The 19,949-nt window shown below is 39.6% G+C and overlaps 1 protein-coding gene across 4 annotated transcripts in view; it reads left to right on the top strand.

The window, feature by feature from the left end:
* Positions 1 to 19,949, top strand: part of DNAJC6 (DnaJ heat shock protein family (Hsp40) member C6) — a 170,630-nt gene that overhangs the window by 130,220 nt on the left and 20,461 nt on the right. For all 4 annotated transcript variants that reach the window (XM_043461065.1, XM_043461066.1, XM_043461067.1 and 1 more), the window contains 6 exons: positions 633 to 750; positions 4,055 to 4,134; positions 4,982 to 5,175; positions 5,276 to 5,356; positions 13,479 to 13,913; positions 17,975 to 18,109. In XM_043461065.1, coding sequence (XP_043317000.1) covers positions 633 to 750; positions 4,055 to 4,134; positions 4,982 to 5,175; positions 5,276 to 5,356; positions 13,479 to 13,913; positions 17,975 to 18,109 — 1,043 coding nt within the window. The remainder of the gene's footprint in view (positions 1 to 632; positions 751 to 4,054; positions 4,135 to 4,981; positions 5,176 to 5,275; positions 5,357 to 13,478; positions 13,914 to 17,974; positions 18,110 to 19,949) is intronic.

The following is a 19,949-nucleotide window of genomic DNA, read 5'->3' as shown; positions in this document are numbered from 1 at the left end:
TTGAAGAAGAAGATGACCTTGATAAGAATTGGTGAGGATAATGGAGGAATTGGAAATGAATGAGGTTTCTATGTGAGCAACTAGGTGGATGGTGATGTAACTAAAATGTTTCAGAACCTATAATAAAGAGCAGGTGCCAGTGGGAGGTGGTAGGGGATGTGGAGAAAAGGGACTGGATGATAACAGGAAGTGAAGTTAATTTGAAATAGATTGAATTTCAAGATTGCTATTCAAGACCTTCACAGAGTATTTCACTGCTGTTTCTATATTGATCTCCATTGAAGTTTTTGTTCTCTCTGTTCTTACCATAAATTTACAATTAGGGAAAGGTAAATACATTAAGACTACCCATATTTGAAGAGAGTGATTTCTGCTAATGGGCAATTGATTGATCTAGAAATCAGGATGGGATGGAGAGAGAGGACCTGGCAGTGGCATCCCATGGCAGAACCAATTTGCATCCAGTTGGCATAGACTGTTCTCCTAACTTTGCTTAAGTTAGGAAATAGTTCCTTGGTTCAGGCCTGCACAAACAAGTGCTTTGACCAGAGTCCCAGAGGACTGTACCTGTAAATCTATGTTACTGTGCCAAATTAGACTCTCTTTCAGTATGTTTTTGTCTCTGTTTAAAGGGAATACCGTGTCCAAGATGGAAAAATCTTCATTCCTTTGAGCATCACTGTACAAGGAGATGTGGTTGTTTCCATGTATCACTTGAGGTCAACAATTGGAAGCCGGCTACAGGCTAAGGTATGGTTTCAGAAAGAATCATGACTTAAGTTCAGCTGACCCTTTAATAAGAGCATTTCAGTATTTTTTCTATATCACTTTGGGCTTGAGTAACTTCTGGTTTTAGAATTAGAAAAAACATTTAAAGTTTACTTACGGAAATGACCTATATGTCCATCAATAGATGAATGGATGAAGAAGATGTGTTGTGTGCATATATCCATCCATACAATGGAGTAGTATTCAGATAAAAAACAGTCAGATAATGCCCTTTGCAGCAACATGGATGGAATTGGAGATTATCATACTAAATAAAGTAAGTCAGAAAGAGAAAGACAAATACCATGTGCTATCACTTATTTGGGCTTCCCAGGAGGCACTGGTAGTAAAGAACCCGCCTGCCAATGCAGGAAATATAGGAGACTCAGATTCAGAATGTCCCTGGGTCAGGAAGATCCCCTGGCGGAGGGCATAGCAACCCACTCCAAAATTCTTGCCTGGAGAATCCCATGGACAGAGAGGATCCTGGAGGGCTACAGTTGATAGGGTCACAAAGAGTCAGACATGACTGAAGCGACTTAGCATGCACACACACATCACTTATATATGGAATCTAGAATATGACACAAATGGGCTTATCCACAAAACACAGACAGACTCAGAGAGAGAACAGACTTTTGGTTGTCAAGGGAGAGAGAGAGATGGATTGGGAGTTTGAGATTAACAGATGCAAATTATTGTATATAGAATAGATAAACAACAGTGTCCTACTGTATACCACAGGGAACTATATTCAATACCCTGTAATAAACCATAATGGGAAAGAATATAAAAAAGAATGTGTGTGTGTGTGTGTGTGTGTGTGTGTGTGTGTGTATATATATATATATATATAAAGCTGAATCACTTTACTGTGCAGCAGAAATTAACACAACATTCTAAATCAACTATACTTCGATAAAAAAAAAAGAAAGCAGAAAACAAATGACTTATGCCCATTGCCCTCATTCTACAGGGGAGAAAGCTAAGACTTGGAGGCTGTGACTCGCCCAGATGGCGTTGCCAGAAGACGGCAGCCCTGACACTGAAGCGCAAATCTTGCTCTGTAGCAACCTGTGCTTCTTCACAGTGCCCTATCTGGATCACTGTGAGAGGGGATGTCTCTGTTAAGAATGTGGGATTAAGTAATGACAGTTTTTCAATTTTTCAATGGAAATAAATTTGATGTAAAATGCACCCTTCTGAAGTATACAGTGCTCTTATTTTTAGTATTGTCAAAGAGTTGTGCCGCACTGCTGTCTGATTCCCAAACGTTTCCATCATCCACGAAGGAAACGCTATGTGTATTAGCAGCAGTCCGTTCCTCCTCTTCCATCCCCTAGGCAACCAGGAATCTACTTTCTATTTCTATGGATTTGCCTGTTTTAGACATTTCATATAAACGGAGCCATATAATGTATACTCTTTTGTGACTGGCTTCTTTCACTTAGCCTAATGTTTTCAAGGTTCATCCTTGCTATATCAGTACTTTACATAGCTAGACAGTATTCCATTTTATGATTATATAGCTTTTATTCATCCCTCCATCATTTGGTGTACATATGAGTTATTGCCACTGTTGGGATATCACAAATGACGCTACAAGTAATTGCATTTAAAAAAAAATTATGTATTGAAGTACAGTTGACTTAAAATGTTACATTATTTCAAGTGTCCAGCATAGTGATTTGTTATTTTTATAGATTATACACTATATAGAGTTACTATAAAATATTGACTATACTCCCTAGTGTGCCATATACTACATTCTTGTGACTTTATTTTATAACTGGCAATGTGTATCTTTAATGTCCTTCACCTGTTTCACCTTTCTCCCCTGTGACAACCACTGGTTTGTTCCATGTGTGTTCCATGAGCTGTTTTATTTGTTCATTTGTTTTGTTTTTTATAGTCCACATACAAGTGAAAACATACAGTATTTATCTTTTTCCGTCTGACTTATCTCACTAAGCATAATACCCTCCAGGTCCGTGCATGGTGCTACAAATGGCAAGATTTCATTCTTTTTTTATGGCTGAATAATCATGTATGTTGTATATATATGCTATATATATATGTATATGTGTGTATATAATACACATCACATTATTCATTCATCTGTCAATGGGGCACTCAGATTGCTTCCATATCTATTGTGAATAATACTGCCATGAACTCAATATTAAGAAAACAAACAATCCAATTTAAAAATGGGCACAAGACCTAAACAGACATTTTTTTCCCCCAAAGAAACACACAGATAGTCAACAGACTCATGAAAAGATGCTCAACATCACTAATCATCAGGGAAATGCAAATCAAAACCACGCTGAGATATCACCTCACACCCATCAGAATAGAATGGCTATTGTCAAAAAGACAAGAAATAACAAGTGTTATTGTGGCAATGATGTGGAGAAAAGGGAACCCTAATACACAGTTGGTGGGGATGTAAATTGCTACTGCAATATGGAAAGCAATATAGAGTTTCCCTCCCCCTCAAGTTAGGAGTAGAGCTCCCATGTTGTTATTGTTCAGTCCCTAAGTGTGTCTGACTCTTTGTGACCCACGGACTGCAGCACGCCAGGCTTCCTTGTCCTCCACTCTCTCCTGGAGTTTGCTCAAACGCATGTTCATTGAGTCAGTGATATTATCCAACTGATCCTGCAGTTTCACACCTGGGTATCTGTCTGAAGAAAATGAAAACACTAATTTGAAAAGATATATGCACCCTAATGTTCATAGCAAATGTTCATATTTTAATTCATCAAGTATTTGCTGAATACATGTTCTATGCCAGTCATTGCCTAGGGGTTTAGGATTGACAAAAGTAAGACTGCCTTTTAGGAGTTCAGGGGAAATTCACACATGTCCGAGTATCCACTACCATTAAAGAGGTAGGATGAGATGGCATAAAGGTAGCAGTTTATTCTATCCAGTGGTGGCTCAGAAAGGCTACAGAAGATGTGAAGGTGGCTCTTGAAGGATTAGTTCATCAGGTTGGAACAGGGACATCCTGGACAGAAGGAATGAGATGAGTATGGCTAGGTGCAAGAACATCGGGTCTCAGAGATGAGGGGATGGCTTGCCACGAAAGAGTTCATGGAGAGGAGAGGTTGGAAGTGAAGCTGGGCTAGATCCAAATGAGGAGGTTGTTTAATATTCATAGTAAACAAAGGTGCAGATATAGAAGCAGTTGATGATGTATGACTCCCCCAAATATAATCATTTGATCTGGTTCCCTTTTCACTGATTGATTGTAATGTGCTGCTTTTGTATTTTTTAGGTGACCAACACTCAAATATTTCAGCTTCAGTTTCATACTGGATTCATTCCACTGGACACAACAGTTTTAAAGTTCACCAAGTGAGTGCTACTTGGGCCAAACTGCCTTTTCAATCCAAGGAGCTGTGAAATGCTGGCAGTCAAGTTCCCAAGGCTTATTAGTGCCCATGTGACAGCTTCCCCCTCACCCCCAAATCCTGTGCCTGTGGCTTAGCAGCATACTGGAGGCTGGTTGCATTTTCAACTCTCAGTTGGATATAATTTGTCATAAACATAAATGGATCAGACTTCAAATAAAAAGGTCTGAAATACCAGGTGGGGGAACAGAAGTGAACAGAGAGGGAACAAAGTTTCAGTATGGTTATCCTTTGCATCTGTGTATCCCTTTGTGTTTTGCAACAGGGAAGGAAATGGAATCAACAAAGACCCATCAGAATGAATGCCTGGCTATAGCACTGAAGCAGGGTCCCCCAGGACCTCTGCATCAGATATTAGTTGCTGTATTACAGTGTAGTCTAGGGGACCCATGTGAGTGGTTGAAACTGGGGTGATAGGTGGGAGTTGCTAGAGCCAGGTTAGGAGTAGACATTCAATAGCTCAGGATGGTGGCTGTGAGCCTATTTCACTATTTTAACAACTGATTTGGACATGCCAGTGTACACTGTCAGAATATATCCGCCCTGCTGTCTAGAATGCTTTCACAAGCAGTAGTATCTAAATTCTATAAGTAGACACTCTTCTCCTCTTTTCTCTCCATGAGGAAACTGAGACTCAAAACAGTAAAGTCTCTTACATGGTAATGATTGATTTTTCCCTAGAAATGAGTCTCAGACTGAACTTCGGAATCCATCTACAATGGTTTCTGTACTGAACATCATGCTGGTTCCATTGTTTTTCACTGACCTTATTCTTCTAAATTCCTATTTAGGCCTGAGTTGGATGCATGTGATGTACCAGAAAAATATCCTCAGCTATTTCAGGTAACTCTGGATGTAGAACTACAGCCGCACGACAAAGTGATAGACCTAACTCCACCATGGGAACATTACTGCACAAAAGATGTCAACCCCAGCATCCTCTTCTCTTCTCACCAGGAGCATCAAGATACTCTGGTCTTAGGAGGTATGAGTCATCTGGTGGTTTAGTTTTCAGAACGAAGCCTCTGTGTTATTTATCTCATTGATTTATTTCCTGTGTTTCCTCGATGTCTTTTGTCTTGCAGGACAGGCTCCAATAGATATCCCTCCAGATAACCCCAGACATTTTGGACAAGGTGGCTTCTTTTCCACTCTCTGCTGGCAAGGTATTTATTTCCAAGTATTTCTCTAAGTTACATGGTTAGGTGGTTAAATTACATGGTTCTTCTATAAAAATGATTAGTCCTTGAAACAGTCTAAAGTAAAAACAACACTTAGAAGTCATCTACCTAACATGTTATTTCACATTCTCCCTGCTCATTCCTTTTCCATATGAGGCAACTTTCCTACTCTGAACTCCATGGATGCCATTAGACTGATGCAAAAGGCTATTTTAAGCTGAATTCTACCTTTTCTATTATGCAGTGTTATGGATCACAGCACTGGGTTAATGAATAATCATGGTATTTTCTAGGATCTCCATTCACACTGCTGACACACACAAAAAATTAGCAAAGAACTCAATCTCACGCCCTTAAATAAATTTTCCAAAAATACAAAATCTGGCAACACCCACCTCCACCCTGCCCAGGGCTTTGACCACTAGCAGGGCAGAGCTAAGCTTCCCTGGTGCAGGGAAGGCAAACAGTACGTACATATCTCTGCTACTTGCTTTAAAAACCTTGACAGAGGTTGGACTTGATTGCAATATCCTTTTTTGCAGAACCTGAAGATGTGTTTAGAATCTTTCCCAACAAGAAACTTTGGACAGCCCCCAGTAGATTAGCATTGGTATTCTGATTGATACCCCTTTGCTTTATAGTTTGCTGAGGTTAACTGCAAGATTGAATGTGGAAGTCCATGGTAAGGACTTTCTTAAGAAAGGGGCAGGAAACTGCCTCTGGTGATGGTGTACTTAAAATCCTCTTGATTGACTTTCCTTTCCGTGTCAATATAACACACTATTCCCATTGCCTACACAGAGTTTTCTACATGTGATGAAAAAGTTGTTTACAGAATTCTTTTGAACTGAAAGGTTTACTTTCAGAATTTTCTTTTTTTTAAATTTTTATTGGGAAATAGTTGATTTATAATGTTGTGTTGTTTTCAGGTGTACAATAAAGTGAATCTATTGTACATACATCCACTTTTTTAGATTCTTTCAGAATTTTCTACTGAGATTTGGGATCAAAAACATTTTAAAAATGGGAAAACCCAGTGAAATGTAGATAGCAGGTAGATTTCCCAGTCCCCTCTTGGTTTCTCCTTCATCTTGCTTCTTCGCATAAGAGCTTTTAATAAAACATTACTTTTACTTTCCTCTGCTATTTTAGTAAGTACTTGAGAAATCTTATCAGGCTATAAAATAGGTTTAGCACAAATGCACAGTCTTTTAACTGAATCGCACAGAGCTAGATGGATTTAGGAATGCAGAATTTTTTGTACGTTAGAAAGGCAATACAATACATAAACTGCATATTCCTTAGCACCTCTGAGGGCATCTCAGACAACAGCATGTCATTAAACATGTTAAAATGTCTGCATTGAGGGGCTGGAAGAAGTTTCTGCTGTACGTGTCCCGGCTTTAGGCAGACCAGATCACACATTGAGTTTTTTGCAATGGCCCAGGCATTGTAATAGGGGCTAGAGAAACAAGGATCTTCCCAGTCCTCAAGGATCTTGCCTTCTGATTTGCGAGGAAATGGCTGTATTGTGAAATTTGGGGAGATGAAACATCAGAAAAGTAGAAAAGTCAAACCCTGAGGTCCTGGTACTCTCTGTTGGCCCCACTGCCCCTGATAAAGTTTGCGACTTTGGAGATCAAGCCCTGAGCATTTGGAGTGGGAGCACTGACTCCAAGACCCTAGACTACCAGAGAACTAACCCTAGGGAGTGTCAAATAGTGAGAACTCACACAAAGGAAACCACTTGAATACAAGACCTGGCATCACCCAACCGCCATAGCACCCTGTGCAGGACACCTCACCTAAACAACAACAATAACAACAAAAAACAAAAATACAAACCCAGTCATCAGCAGACAGAAAAACCACCTCACTCAGCCTTGCCCATCAGAGGAAAAACAAACAAAAACTCAGCACAAATCTCACCCTATGTGAAGCTTACACAAACCACTGGACCAACCTTAGGAGGGCAGAAGCAAAAAGGAAGAAAGAATTCAACCTTCTTCAAGGAAAGAATTCAACTTTCCTTGAAGCCTGAGAAAAGGAGACCTCAAACACAACAAGTTAAAAAAAAAATAATGAGAAGGGAGAGAAACACTATGCAAAGGAAGGAACAAACTAGAAACACAGAAGTCCAAATAAATGAAGAGGAAATAGGCAAACTACCTGAAAAAGAATTCAAAATATGATAGTAAAGATGATCAAAAACTTGAAAACAGAATGGAGAAAATGCAAGAATCAATTAACAAAGACCTAGGAGAATTAAAGAATAAACATGCAGAGACAAACAACACAATTACTGAAATTAAAAATACTCTAGAAGGAATCAATAGCAGAATATCTGAAGCAGAAGATCGAATCAGTGAGCTGGAATATAAAATGGTGAAAATAACTTCTTAAGAGCAGAATAAGGTAAAAATTTTAAAGAGATTATAGTTGAAAATTTCCCCAGCATGAAAAAGGAAATAGTCAATCAAGTCCAAGAGGCACAAAGAATCCCATACAAGATAAACCCAAGAAGAAACATGCCAAGACACATAATATTAAAAGCAGCAAAGGAGAAGCAACAAGTAACATACAAGGGAAACCTCATATGCTTAACAGCTGATCTTTCAGCAGAAACTCTGCAGGCCAGAAGGGAATGACAGGATATATTTAAAGTACTGAAAGGGGAAAATCTACAACCAAGATTACTGTACCTGGCAAGGATCTCATTCAAAATTGATGGAGAAATAAAAAGGTTTTCAGACAAGCCAAAGTTAAGAGAATTCAATATCACCAAATCAGCTTTGCAACAAATCTTTAAAGGGACTTATACAGTCAAGAAATATAGGAGAAGACAAAAGATCTACAAAATCAACCCCAAACAGTTAAGAAAATGGCAATAGGAACATAAATATCAACAATTATTTTCAATGTAAATGGATTAAATGCTCCAACCGAAAGACACCGACTGGCTGAATGGATACAAAAACAAGACCCATATATATGCTGTCTACAAGAAACCTATTTCAGACCTAAAGACACATATATACTGAAAGTGAGAGGAAGGAAAAATATATTCCATGCAAATGAGAAGCAAAAGAAAACTGGAGTAGCAATCCTCCTATCCGACAAAATAGACCTTAAAATAAAGAATGTTACAAGAGATAAGGAAGGACACTCCATAATGATCAAGGGATCAATGTAAGAGGAAGGCACAACAATTGTAAATATCTGTGCACCCAACATAGGAGCACCTCAATAAATAAGACAAATAGTAACAGACATAAAGGAGAAATTGACAGTAACACAATAATAGTAGGAGACTTTAACACTCCACTCACACCAACGGACAGACAATCAAAACAGAAAGTTAATAAGGAAACACATTAGATGAGATGGATCTCATTGATATCTTCAGGACATTTTCATCCAAATGCAGAAGAATACACCTTCTTCTCAAGTGCACACGGAACATTCTCCAAGTTGGACCACATCTTGGGTCCCAAATCAAACCTCAATAAATTTAAGAAAATTGAAATTATATCAAGCATCTTCTCCAACCACAGAGCTATGAGACTAGATATCAATTACAAGAAAAAAAAACTGTTAGAAACACAAACACATGGTGATTAAACAACACGTTTCTAAATAACCAGCAGGTTACTGAAGAAATCAAAAAGGAAATAAAAAAATTTCTAGAGACAAATGGCTGAAAACACAACTCAAAACCTATGGGATGCAGCAGAAGTAGTTCTAAGAGGGAAGTTGATAGCAATACAATCCTACCTCAAGAAACAAGAAACACATCAAATGGACAACCTAATTTTACACCTAAAACAACTGGAAAAGGAAGAACAAACTCCCCCAAAAATTAGTAGAAGGAAAGAAATCGTAAAGATCTGAGCAGAAATAAATGAAAAAGAAATGAAAGAAACAATAGTAAAGATTAATAAAACTATAAGCTAGTTCTTTGAGAAGATAAACAGAATTTGCAAACCTTTATCCAGACTCATCTGAAAAAAAGAGAAGAATCAAATCAACAAAATTAGAAATAAAAAAGGAGAAGTTACAACAGACAATGCAGAAATACAAAGGATTAGAAGAGACCATTATGAACAACTATATAGCAGTAAAATGGATAACCTGGAAGAAATGGACAGATTTGTAGAAAAGTTCAATCTTCCAAGACTGAACCAGGAAGAAGTAGAAATTATGAACAACCCAATTACAAGCACTGAAATTGAAGTTGTGATCAAATATCTCTCAAAAAACAAGACCCCAGGACCAGATGGCTTCATAGGAGAATTCTATCAAACATTTAGAGAAGAGCTAATGCCTATCTTTCTAAAACTCAAAAAATTGCAGAGGAAAGAACACTTCCAAACTCATTCTACGAGGCTGCCATCACCCTGATACCAAAACCAGACAAAGACAACACAAAAAATTAAAAATACAGGCCAATATCACTGATAAACATAGATGCAAAAATCCTCAACAAAATTTTTGCAAACAGAATTCAGCAACACATCAAAAAGCTCATATACCGTGATCAAGTTGGGTTATTCCAAGAATGCAAGGATTATTAAATATATGCAAATCAATCAATGTGATACATCATATTAACAAAAGATAAAAGTCATATGATAATCTCAGTAAATGCAGAAAAAGCCTTTGACAAAATTCAGGACCCATTTATGGTTAAAACTCTTCAAAAAATGAGGATAGAAGGAACCTACCTCAACATAGTAAAGGGGGTGTATGATAAGCCTACAGCAAACATTATTGTCAATGTTGAAAAACTTAAAGCATTCCCCCTAAGATCAGGAATAAGACAAGGGTGTCCACTTTCACCACTATTATTCAACATAGTTCTGGAAGTCCTCGCTACAGCAATCAGAGAAGAAAAAGAAATAAAAGGAATCCAGATCAGAAAAGAAGAAGTGAAGTCTTACTGTTTGCAGATGACATGATACTGTACATAGAAAATCCTAAAGATTGTATCAGAAAATTACTAGAGCTAATCAGTGAATTTAGCAAAGTTGCAGGATACACAGAAATCACTTGCATTTCTATATACTAACAATGAAAAATCAGAAAGAGAAATTAAGGAATCAATCCCTTTCACCACTGCAACAAAAAGAATTAAACATTTAGGAATAAACTTAGACCTAAGGAGACAAAAGAACTATACACAGAAAATTCAGTTTAGTTCAGTTCAGTTGCTCAGTCATGTCCGACTCTTTGCAACCCCATGAACTGCAGCACACCAGGCCTCCCTGTCCATCACCAACTTCTGGAGTCTACCCAAACTCATGTCCATTGAGTCGGTGATGCCATTCAACCATCTCATCCTCTGTCATCCCCTTCTCCTCCTGCCCTCAATCTTTCCCAGCATCAGGGTCTTTTCAAATGAGAGAGCTCTTCACATCAGGTGGCCAAAGTATTGGAGTTTCAGCTTCAACATCAGTCCTTCCAATGAACACCCAGGACTGATCTCCTTTAGGATGGACTGGTTGGAACTCCTTGCAGTCCAAGGGACTCAAGAGTCTTCTCCAACACCACAGTTCAAAAGCATCAGTTCCTCGGTGCTCAGCATTCTTCACAGTCCAACTCTCACATCCATACATGACCACTGGAAAAACCATAGCCTTGACCAGACGGTCCTTTGTTGGCAAAGTAATGTCTCTGCTTTTTAATATGCTATGTAGGTTGGTCATAACTTTCCTTCCAAGGAGTAAGCGTCTTTTAATTTCATAGCTGCAATCACCATCTGCAGTGATTTTGGAGCCCAGAAAAATAAAGTTAGCCACTGTTTCCACTGTTTCCCCATATATTTACCATGAAGTGATGGGACCAGATGCCATGATCTTGAGGATCATTATCATGAGGAAAACATAGGCAGAACATGCGATGATGTAAATCAAAGCAAGATCCTCTGTGACCCACCTCCTAGAGTAACGGAAATAAAAACATAAGTAAGTAAGTGAGACCTGATTAAGCTTAAAAGCTTTGGCACAGCAAAGGAAACTATAAGCAAGGTGAAGAGACAGCCCTCAGAATGGGAGACAATAATAGCAAATGAAACAACTGACAAAGGATTAATTTCCAAAATATACAAGCAGCTCATTCCAGAAAAACAACCCAGTCAAAAAGTGGGAAAAAGACCTAAACAGACATTTCTCCAAAGAAGACATACAGATGGCTAACAAACACATGAAAAGATGCCCAGCATCACTCATTATTAGAGAAATGCAAATCAAAACTTCAATGAAATATCACCTCACACCAGTCAGAATGGCCATCATCAAAAAGTCTGCAAACAATAGATGCTGGAGAGGGTGTGGAGAAGGAATGCTCTTGCAGTGTTGGTGGGAGTGTAAATTGATACAGCTACTATGGAAGATGGTATGGGGATTCCTTAAAAAGCTAGGAATAAAACCATCATATGACCCAGCAATTCCACTCCTAGGCATGTACCCTAGGAAACCAAAAATTGAAAAAGACACATGTATCCTAATGTTCATTGCAGCACTATTTACAATAGCTAGAACATGGAAGCAACCTAGATGTCCATCGACAATGAATGGATAAAGAATTTGTGGTACATATACACAATGGAATATTACTCAGGCCATAAAAGGAACCCATTTGAGTCAGTTCTGATGAGGTGGTTGAACCTAGAACCTATTACACAGAGTGAAGTGAGTCAGAAAGGTAAATGTCATATTCTAATGCACATATGCAAAATCTAGAAAAATGGTTCTAAAGAATTTTTTTTACAGGGAAACAGCGGAGAAACAGACATAGAGAATAGACTTATGGACATGTGGAGAGGGGAGGAGAGGGTGACATGTATGGGAAAAGTAACATGGAAACTTACATTACCATATGTAAGATAAATAGCCAACGGGAATTTTCTGGATGGCTCAGGAAACTCAAACAGGGGCTCTGGATCAACCCAGAGGAGTGGGATGGGGAGGGAGGTGAAAGGGAGGTTCAAAAGGGAGGGGATATATATATACCTATGGCTGATTCATGTTGAGGTTTGACAGAAAACAACAAAATTCTGTAAAGCAATTATCCTTCAATAAAAATTAAAAAGAAAAAAAATGTCTGCAGTGAAACATAACTCATAAACCTGAGTGAAATCAATGAAGACATTTATAAGTAACTTTCATGTCAGTTCCAGTCAGATTTTTCTACCAACGTAGGGGAACATTTAGTTTTTCACAGCTTTTTGCATTTCAGGACTGGGGAGGAGGGATGTGGATCTGCACTTGGTTTGGAATAGGGATCTACCTGGCAGTAGATGAAGTTCCATAGGGCCATCTGCCCCAAGGAGGGCCTGGAATGTCACTCACCAGCCTCTCCATTCCGTCCCCAGAAGAAAGGAATTTCCTGCTGGAAATCTTTCCTGCTGCCCATTTTATGCTGAAAGTACCTCCTCCCAGTTGGTGTAAGGGCCATCCTTACACCAGAGCCATTTCCTCTGGTCACTTATTAGGCATGGGGTTCACTTCTCCAGAATGTGGGACAAAGGCCCTGCTTTTGGCTGCAGGTCACTTGAAAAAGACCATGAGAGGAGGCAGCAAGGACTAGGAGACAATGTTTTGTTTTTTTCAAAGCACCTCACATAGTGCTGGGAAGAAGAAGAGGAGGATGGTGATAGTAGTAATTTTAAAAATAAGAAAAACCACTTAAGTACTACTTAGGATTGATCTGAGCGTTTTCCATATCATATCTCATGTAATTTTCACAACAGTCAATGGAAGCTAGGTTCTATTTACTACTCGCATTTTGCAGAAGATAAAACCAAGGCACAGAGAAGTAAAGCCACTTTTTCAGTGTCACAGAGCCAGTAAGTAGCAGAGATGAGATTCAAACTTGGGCTGATTCTAGAGTTTTTGGTCTTCACGCTTATATTCCTCTCAAATGCTCAACAGATAGTAAAATAATGTTATGTGAAATACATTAAGTTTTCCATCAGTAAGAGTCTAAAAGCATTGATTTTTCCAGGCTGCTGTTTCTCTCTTTCTGAAGTTAAGTATGTAGACTCTAACAAAAAGCAGAAATTCTGTGGCTGGTGACTGACTGTTTCTGGCATACTCGCCTTCCTTAGATCAGAAGTCAGAGAAGTCATTCTGCGAGGAGGACCACGCCGCCCTAGTGAATCAGGAGAGTGAGCAGTCAGATGATGAACTTCTGACGCTGTCCAGCCCACATGGCAATGCCAATGGTGACAAACCTCACGCAGCCAGGAAGCCCAGCAAAAAGCAGCAGGAGCCAGCTGCCCCTGCACCCCCTGAGGATGTGGATCTTCTGGGTCTAGAAGGGTCTGCAGTGAGTAAGAACTTCTCTTCGCCGGCGGCTCCTCCCTCCAACTCCGAACTTCTGAGTGACCTGTTCGGGGGCGGAGGTGCAGCTGGTCCCGTCCAGTCTGGACAGTCAGGGGTGGATGACGTGTTTCACCCGAGTGGACCTACATCCACTCAGTCCACACCACGCCGATCTGCCACCTCCACCTCTGCATCTCCAACGCTGAGAGTAGGAGAAGGTAATTGTTTCTATATTGCGCTGTACCTCTCAGTACTGAGTTATAACTTTTGGGCCGAGCAGGTGGAATCAAACTTTCCTTATAGTCTAGACTTCTCTGATCTCCCTAAAAGTCTCCAGAAGGTCTGTATCTTCATGTCTAGTGGGAACCACAAGAGGAAATAGAAATACTGTCCATTTTGGTAGGACAGTCTAAGAAAGAATATTTGAGTTCGTCACCCTTACTTTAATTTTTTTTTAAAGGCTTTAGCTGCTTTAGTTATTTCTGCTTGGAGGTGTAGATTGATGAATTGTTATTAATAATAACAGCGACTATTTGTGGGGTACTCACTATTTGCCAAACATGGAATTTAACACCAGCCATGAATTCAATCTTTATAAAAACACAGTAAATAAGGTGCTATTGTTATCTCCATTTTCTAGCTGAGGAAACAGAGGCTTAGAGTCAAATTAGTAGTGTACTTTTATATAGCAAGTCCTCGGGCCCAAAACCAGGCCATTTGACTCCCAAGCTTTCCCTCAGTTTTCCTGTAATGCCTTCTTAGAACTGTAGTTTTCTGAATACACTTATGCTGTGCAGAGAAGCACTTGGTTAATTTAGGATATATTTAAGGGACTCCTGCCAGCAGCATGGCTGATGGAGTGGAGCAGTTGGTGCCAGATACAGAGTTTGAGCCCCATGAGGCTCAGTCAGCTTCACTCCGCTCATTGCCACAGACTCAACCCTTCTTGTGGCTGGCCATCCACAATTTTTTGACATTTGCAAGACAGTAGAATTGGGTAAGCAGAAGTCTATTATAGCCTCTAAAGAACCAGCTGTCCTTGTTACTGCACCATTAACCAAGATGATATCATTAGGAAGAGATTTCATTAGGAAGAGATTCCATTAGGAAGAGGAAAGGGGAATGTCTCAACTCTCCAGGCAGGTGATAACCTTTAGGTACTTGAATTCCCAAGCTCATCCTTCAGTTCTCAGAAGGCTTTGACTGGTCTCAATTTGTGGTAGTTCAACTGGAGCCATTCTTTACAAGAGTGAGTTTCAGAATCACTGTAGATGTTGTAGGATTGTAGATGCTGAGGCTCAAGCTCCTACTTTAGTTATTGTGGACCCAGAGTGTGAAGCCAGGTGTCCTGAATCCCAGGCTGTTTGCTCTATACTTCAGCAGTTCTTAGTCATCAAAGTGAGCAGAAGCTCTGCCAGGAAAAGAAGTCCCAAGATCCAAAGTGGCAGAGTAGTCAGTGGTCACATTAAAAATTGTATTTGTTCATTTTTAGCTGTGTTGAGTCTTCGTTGCTACACACAGGCTTTCTCTAGTTGCGGCAAACAGAGCGGGGACTTCTTCTCATTGTGGTGTGCAGGCTTCTCCTTGCAGTGGCTTCTCTTATTGCAGAGCACGGGCTCTCGGTGCACAAGTTTCAGTCGTTGCAGCACACGGGCTCAGTAGTTGTGGCTCACCGGCTTAGTTGCTTCATGGCGTGTGGAATCTTCCTGGACTAGGGATCTAACCTGTGTCCCTTGCATTGGCAGGCAGATTCTCACCCACTGTACCACCAGGGAAGTTCAGTGGTCACATCAAGACCATGCCCCTTGTGTGACTTTCAGTGATTTAATTCATCGTAGCCCCAGGTAGATAGTTGTATTCTAGCATCATAGCTAGAGGGGGCCTTTCAGACATTAGTTAAATCTGTGCCTCAGGTTATAGACAATGAAATTGAGGCCAGATATATATTAACTGACTTGTCAAAGGATACACGACTGAGTAGTGCCCACCTAGGTCTGGGACACAAGTATTCTGTCCTCCAAAAGGAAGCAGAAGGAACTTGAGTCCAGAGTTAAAGGCTTGGATTTGAATGCCAGGACTGAAACTTACCTATCTGTGTAGCTTTATTAAAAAAAACCTTGACCTTCTTAGTTATAAAATGGGAAAATATTTACCTATTAGCAATGTCGTAAAGACTAAATTTTAGCTCTTGTCTTGTGTTGGCAAGCTCACTTTTAGTTATTTGAGAATGCTGCTAATTTAACATAGTGTGTTAGTCACTCAGTCATGTCTAACTCTTTGTGACTCCATGGACTATAGCCTGCCAGGCTTCTCCATCCATGGGATTTTCCAGGCAAGAATACTGGAGTGGGTGGCTGTTTCCTTCTCCAGAGGATCTTCCCAACCCAGGGATAGAACCTGGGTCTCCCACATCACAGGCAGACTCTTTAACATCTGAGCCACCAGAGAAGCCTAATTTAGCATAGGTTGGTATTAAAAGTGTACCAGGTAATAGTGAGAAGATTTTAGCATTCTCTACTGGTGGACATCAAAGTTAGAGTGTCCGCTTGCAAGTTTTCTATAAATCTCAGTATTCTCATTTTATAGAAGGGATAAAGTTTCATTAGTATTAAATGAACTAAGTGATACACATCATGTAATAGAGTGCCTGATGTATAGTTGATTCATTGCTGCTATGTAAAGCTAATCTACTGTCCAGCAGACATTAGGAGAGCATTATGCCAATGAAGTCGTAGCTGAACACATATTAAATCATATCCCTCCCTGGGTTTTGAGAGTGGGAATTATTCATTAACTCGTTTGACTGTAGTTATCTATTCCTAGAATAGGTCACTCCTACTCCAGGAAGCAGTCAGCCCATTAGCTTGATACCTACAAATTAGGAAGTGACATCTCATTATAGGGAGCTAATTCCCTTGTGCATTAATGCAAAATTAAAGCCCAGTTATATATATGCCACTCTGTGTCATTTTCATCACATTTATCTCACGTCTATGAAGAATGTGAGATGCCTTTGGGGAATTCCTGGAATTTGAAGTCCGAAAACTTGAACATGAGTCCAGTCTTATCATTTACTTGATACTGGGCAAGAAACTTGGCTCTCTGAACCTCAGTTTTATTGTCCGTAGAATGAAAATGATATCACTTCTGTCTGACAGCTGACAGGTTCAGCTGATGTATTCTTTATGAAAGGCAACATAAACCCTAAAGAAATGATGCAATATTAAGTTACTGCATTGTTGGGCTTCCCTGGTTAAGAATTCTCCTGCCAATGCAGGAGAAATGGGTTTGATCTCTGGTCTGGGAAGATCCCACATGCCACAAAGCAGCTAAGCCCGTGTGCCCCAGCTGTTGAGCCTGTGCTCTAGAGCCGGGAATTGCAACTGCTGAGCCCAAACGCTGCAACTGTTGCAGCCCACGTGCCCTCCACAAGTGAAGCCACTGTAATGAGAAGCCCAGGCACCATAACGAGAGAAATGCCTTCACAGCAATGAAGATCCAACATACTTAAAATAAATAAATAAAATTGAAAAAATGCTATTATTGTGTTGTTGCTGGAAACCTCAGCTGCCACTTTGTTGAAGTTTTCTTGATTCATTCACAGACATTTTTTGCATTTTACTACATCTGCACCTAGTTTCTAGCAAGTTATAAGCAAGCAATGTTTTGAAAGCATTTCGTTTCATGGAGCATAAGGTGTGATGAGAGCTCAGGTTTTGTCACACTCGTTTTCTTTTCTTTTTAACTTTCAATGTGCCAGGACCACTAAAAACACAAAACTAAACAGTACCTGGTCAGTGAGGTTTTCTCCTGTTCACCTTAATAGCAAAGCTCCTCGTGCCTGGCGTTTGTTCACTAATTCACTGAATATGATCACAATTCATTCATTGATCATCTCTTGTGGCCCAGGCCATGGTTTCACCACTTATCTATTAATCTATAAGCTTGCTTGATTTATTTCATGTTATTAAGATGCCCAAAGGCCCACAGGACCCTTATTTATAGAGTTTATGGTTCATCCTACAGGTAAATCAGGAGTTCTTCCTTTGTCCTCAAAGAAGAGGTTATTCACATGTAGTCCGAAATCCTTGGGCTTCATTGTTAGCCCTGAAGGAAGTTTTAAGGGTAGGATGGGCCTGTGGAGCAGCCCACGAGGCAGGCATCATCCTGACTTTTCAAGTCTTTGGCGTAGGGCCTTGTAAGAGGGACAGCTGTCCAGTATTTACTGAATGAGTGAACCCATAGGACAAAGAAACACCGTTTTCCTATTGTTTTCTAGGTGCCACCTTTGACCCATTTGGAGCACCTTCTAAACCATCAGGTCAGGATCTGCTGGGTTCTTTTTTGAACACAGCCAGTGCTTCCAGTGACCCCTTTCTTCAGCCTACGAGGAGTCCTTCTCCTACAGTGCATGGTAAGGAAGTATTTATGCTGCGTTTAGTGGAGCAGGGTTCCCTACAAGACATCAGTAGGTGTTCACATATAAAAACATCTTGTACCCCAGAAAAAAAAAAAAAAAAAAAACATCTTGTAGGTGCGGTTTTGTTTTGGCTTTTGCTTTTGAAAAACTACATATCTCTTGAAAATTAACAATTCGTGTTAACATATTAAAAGCTCTGCAATGTTTTACAGTAAAGAAGCCTGCTTAACTTTGTTGTACTCAGCTTCCCTAAAATTTAATTTGGAAATTTTATTTTGCCTTAGAGCTACATGTACAAAATATATAGGGCACCATCAGTTGTAGGACATATCTTTATTTTATGTACTGTCACTTTTAGTTGATTGGAAGATGCTTACTAGTTGAAGTCTTTGAACTGTGAAAAAATATGCATCTTAAGTTAATAAAATGTAATATGATGAGCATTCCACAAAATTAGTATTCCACAGAACAGTTTAGAATACAATATCCTGATATATTAAACTAGTTCTAAGATGAAGCCACTAACCACACTCGACTGTTAAACACTTAAAAAGTGCCAGTCTGATTTGAAACATACTCTAAGTGTAAAGCGCATGCCAGAATTCAAGACTTAGTACAAAAAAAGCAGTGTAACATGTCTTATTAATATTTTTGTATTGGTCATTTAATATAATATTTTGAATATATTAGGTTAAATAAAATGTTATATTAATATTAATTTTACCAGTGTCTTTTTACCTTTTTTGATGTGACTACTAGAAAAATTTTAAATTACACAAGGCCCACATTATATTTCTAAGTTAGAGACAGACTGTGTGGAAAGAATCATAATCACATCCATTTGTAAGAGCAAAAAGGTATCACTGAGGTAATACTGATTAAAACTGAAGGTCTTCAGTGAAGGATAGATGGCTCTGAGATGGAGAAATGAAGCTCCTTCTTGATGCTGAAGGATGTTGAACATCAGTGGCCTAGACTTAGAGGACGATGTATTTATTGTTGAAGGCCCCCTGAGCCTCTGGGCAACACAGTGTAGCGATCAGTTTGACTTCATGGGAGCTATGCAAATGCAAAAGGAAATTGAGTTGTGCAGCACTGGTCAAACTGTAACGACCGAAAAGGAGAAAGCAGTCCAGGAACAAACTTTATGGGTAATTTCCTATTGCTCTTAAATCTCAAACTATTTGAAGTGGGTCCACAGGACGATATGCAAGAAATTCACCTCTGACCTTTGTGCATTGCCCACTTAAAAGAATCTCCAGATTGGAAGTTGGCTACCTCAAGAGGAAAGATGCGGGGTGATAGGTTAAAGCTGTTGTTTTTGATCACTTGTTTAAAATGTAGGTTATGTCATTGCTGTCCTCGCAGTGGCTCCCTGCTTCACTCAGCATGGAAGCCAAAGTCACTAAGATGGCTTTGGTTGGCCCTCTGTGCTCTAATACCCAGGACTGTGACCTCCTTCCCCACTTGCTCCCTCTGCTCATTCCATCCCAGTCACATGGCCTCTCCACCGTTCCACTGGCTGTCCTCTCTTCCCCAGACCATGGCATGGCTAATTCCTTCACCTCTTTTATCTTTGCTCAGCAATCACCTTCTCAGTGGGGTCTCCTCTGACTGCTCTATTTCATATGGAAACTTATCCTCCTATCTATCTTTCCCCATTAGAACATTAGTTCAGAGGCCAGAGGCAGAGACTTTTGTTAGTTTTGTTTATGAATGCTTTCCTAGTGCCTAGAAGATCTGTATGATGTGTTGTTTTATCTACCTGTCTTTCCATATAAAATAAATTATCATTTTTTCCTATATAAATCTCTTTGATGCATACTGATAATAT

This window comes from Cervus canadensis, chromosome 2, assembly GCF_019320065.1.
Source record: "Cervus canadensis isolate Bull #8, Minnesota chromosome 2, ASM1932006v1, whole genome shotgun sequence".
NCBI classification, from domain to species: domain Eukaryota; kingdom Metazoa; phylum Chordata; class Mammalia; order Artiodactyla; family Cervidae; genus Cervus; species Cervus canadensis.
Note: the sequence above shows the minus strand (reverse complement) of the source record. Positions and strands in the feature narration are given on the sequence as shown.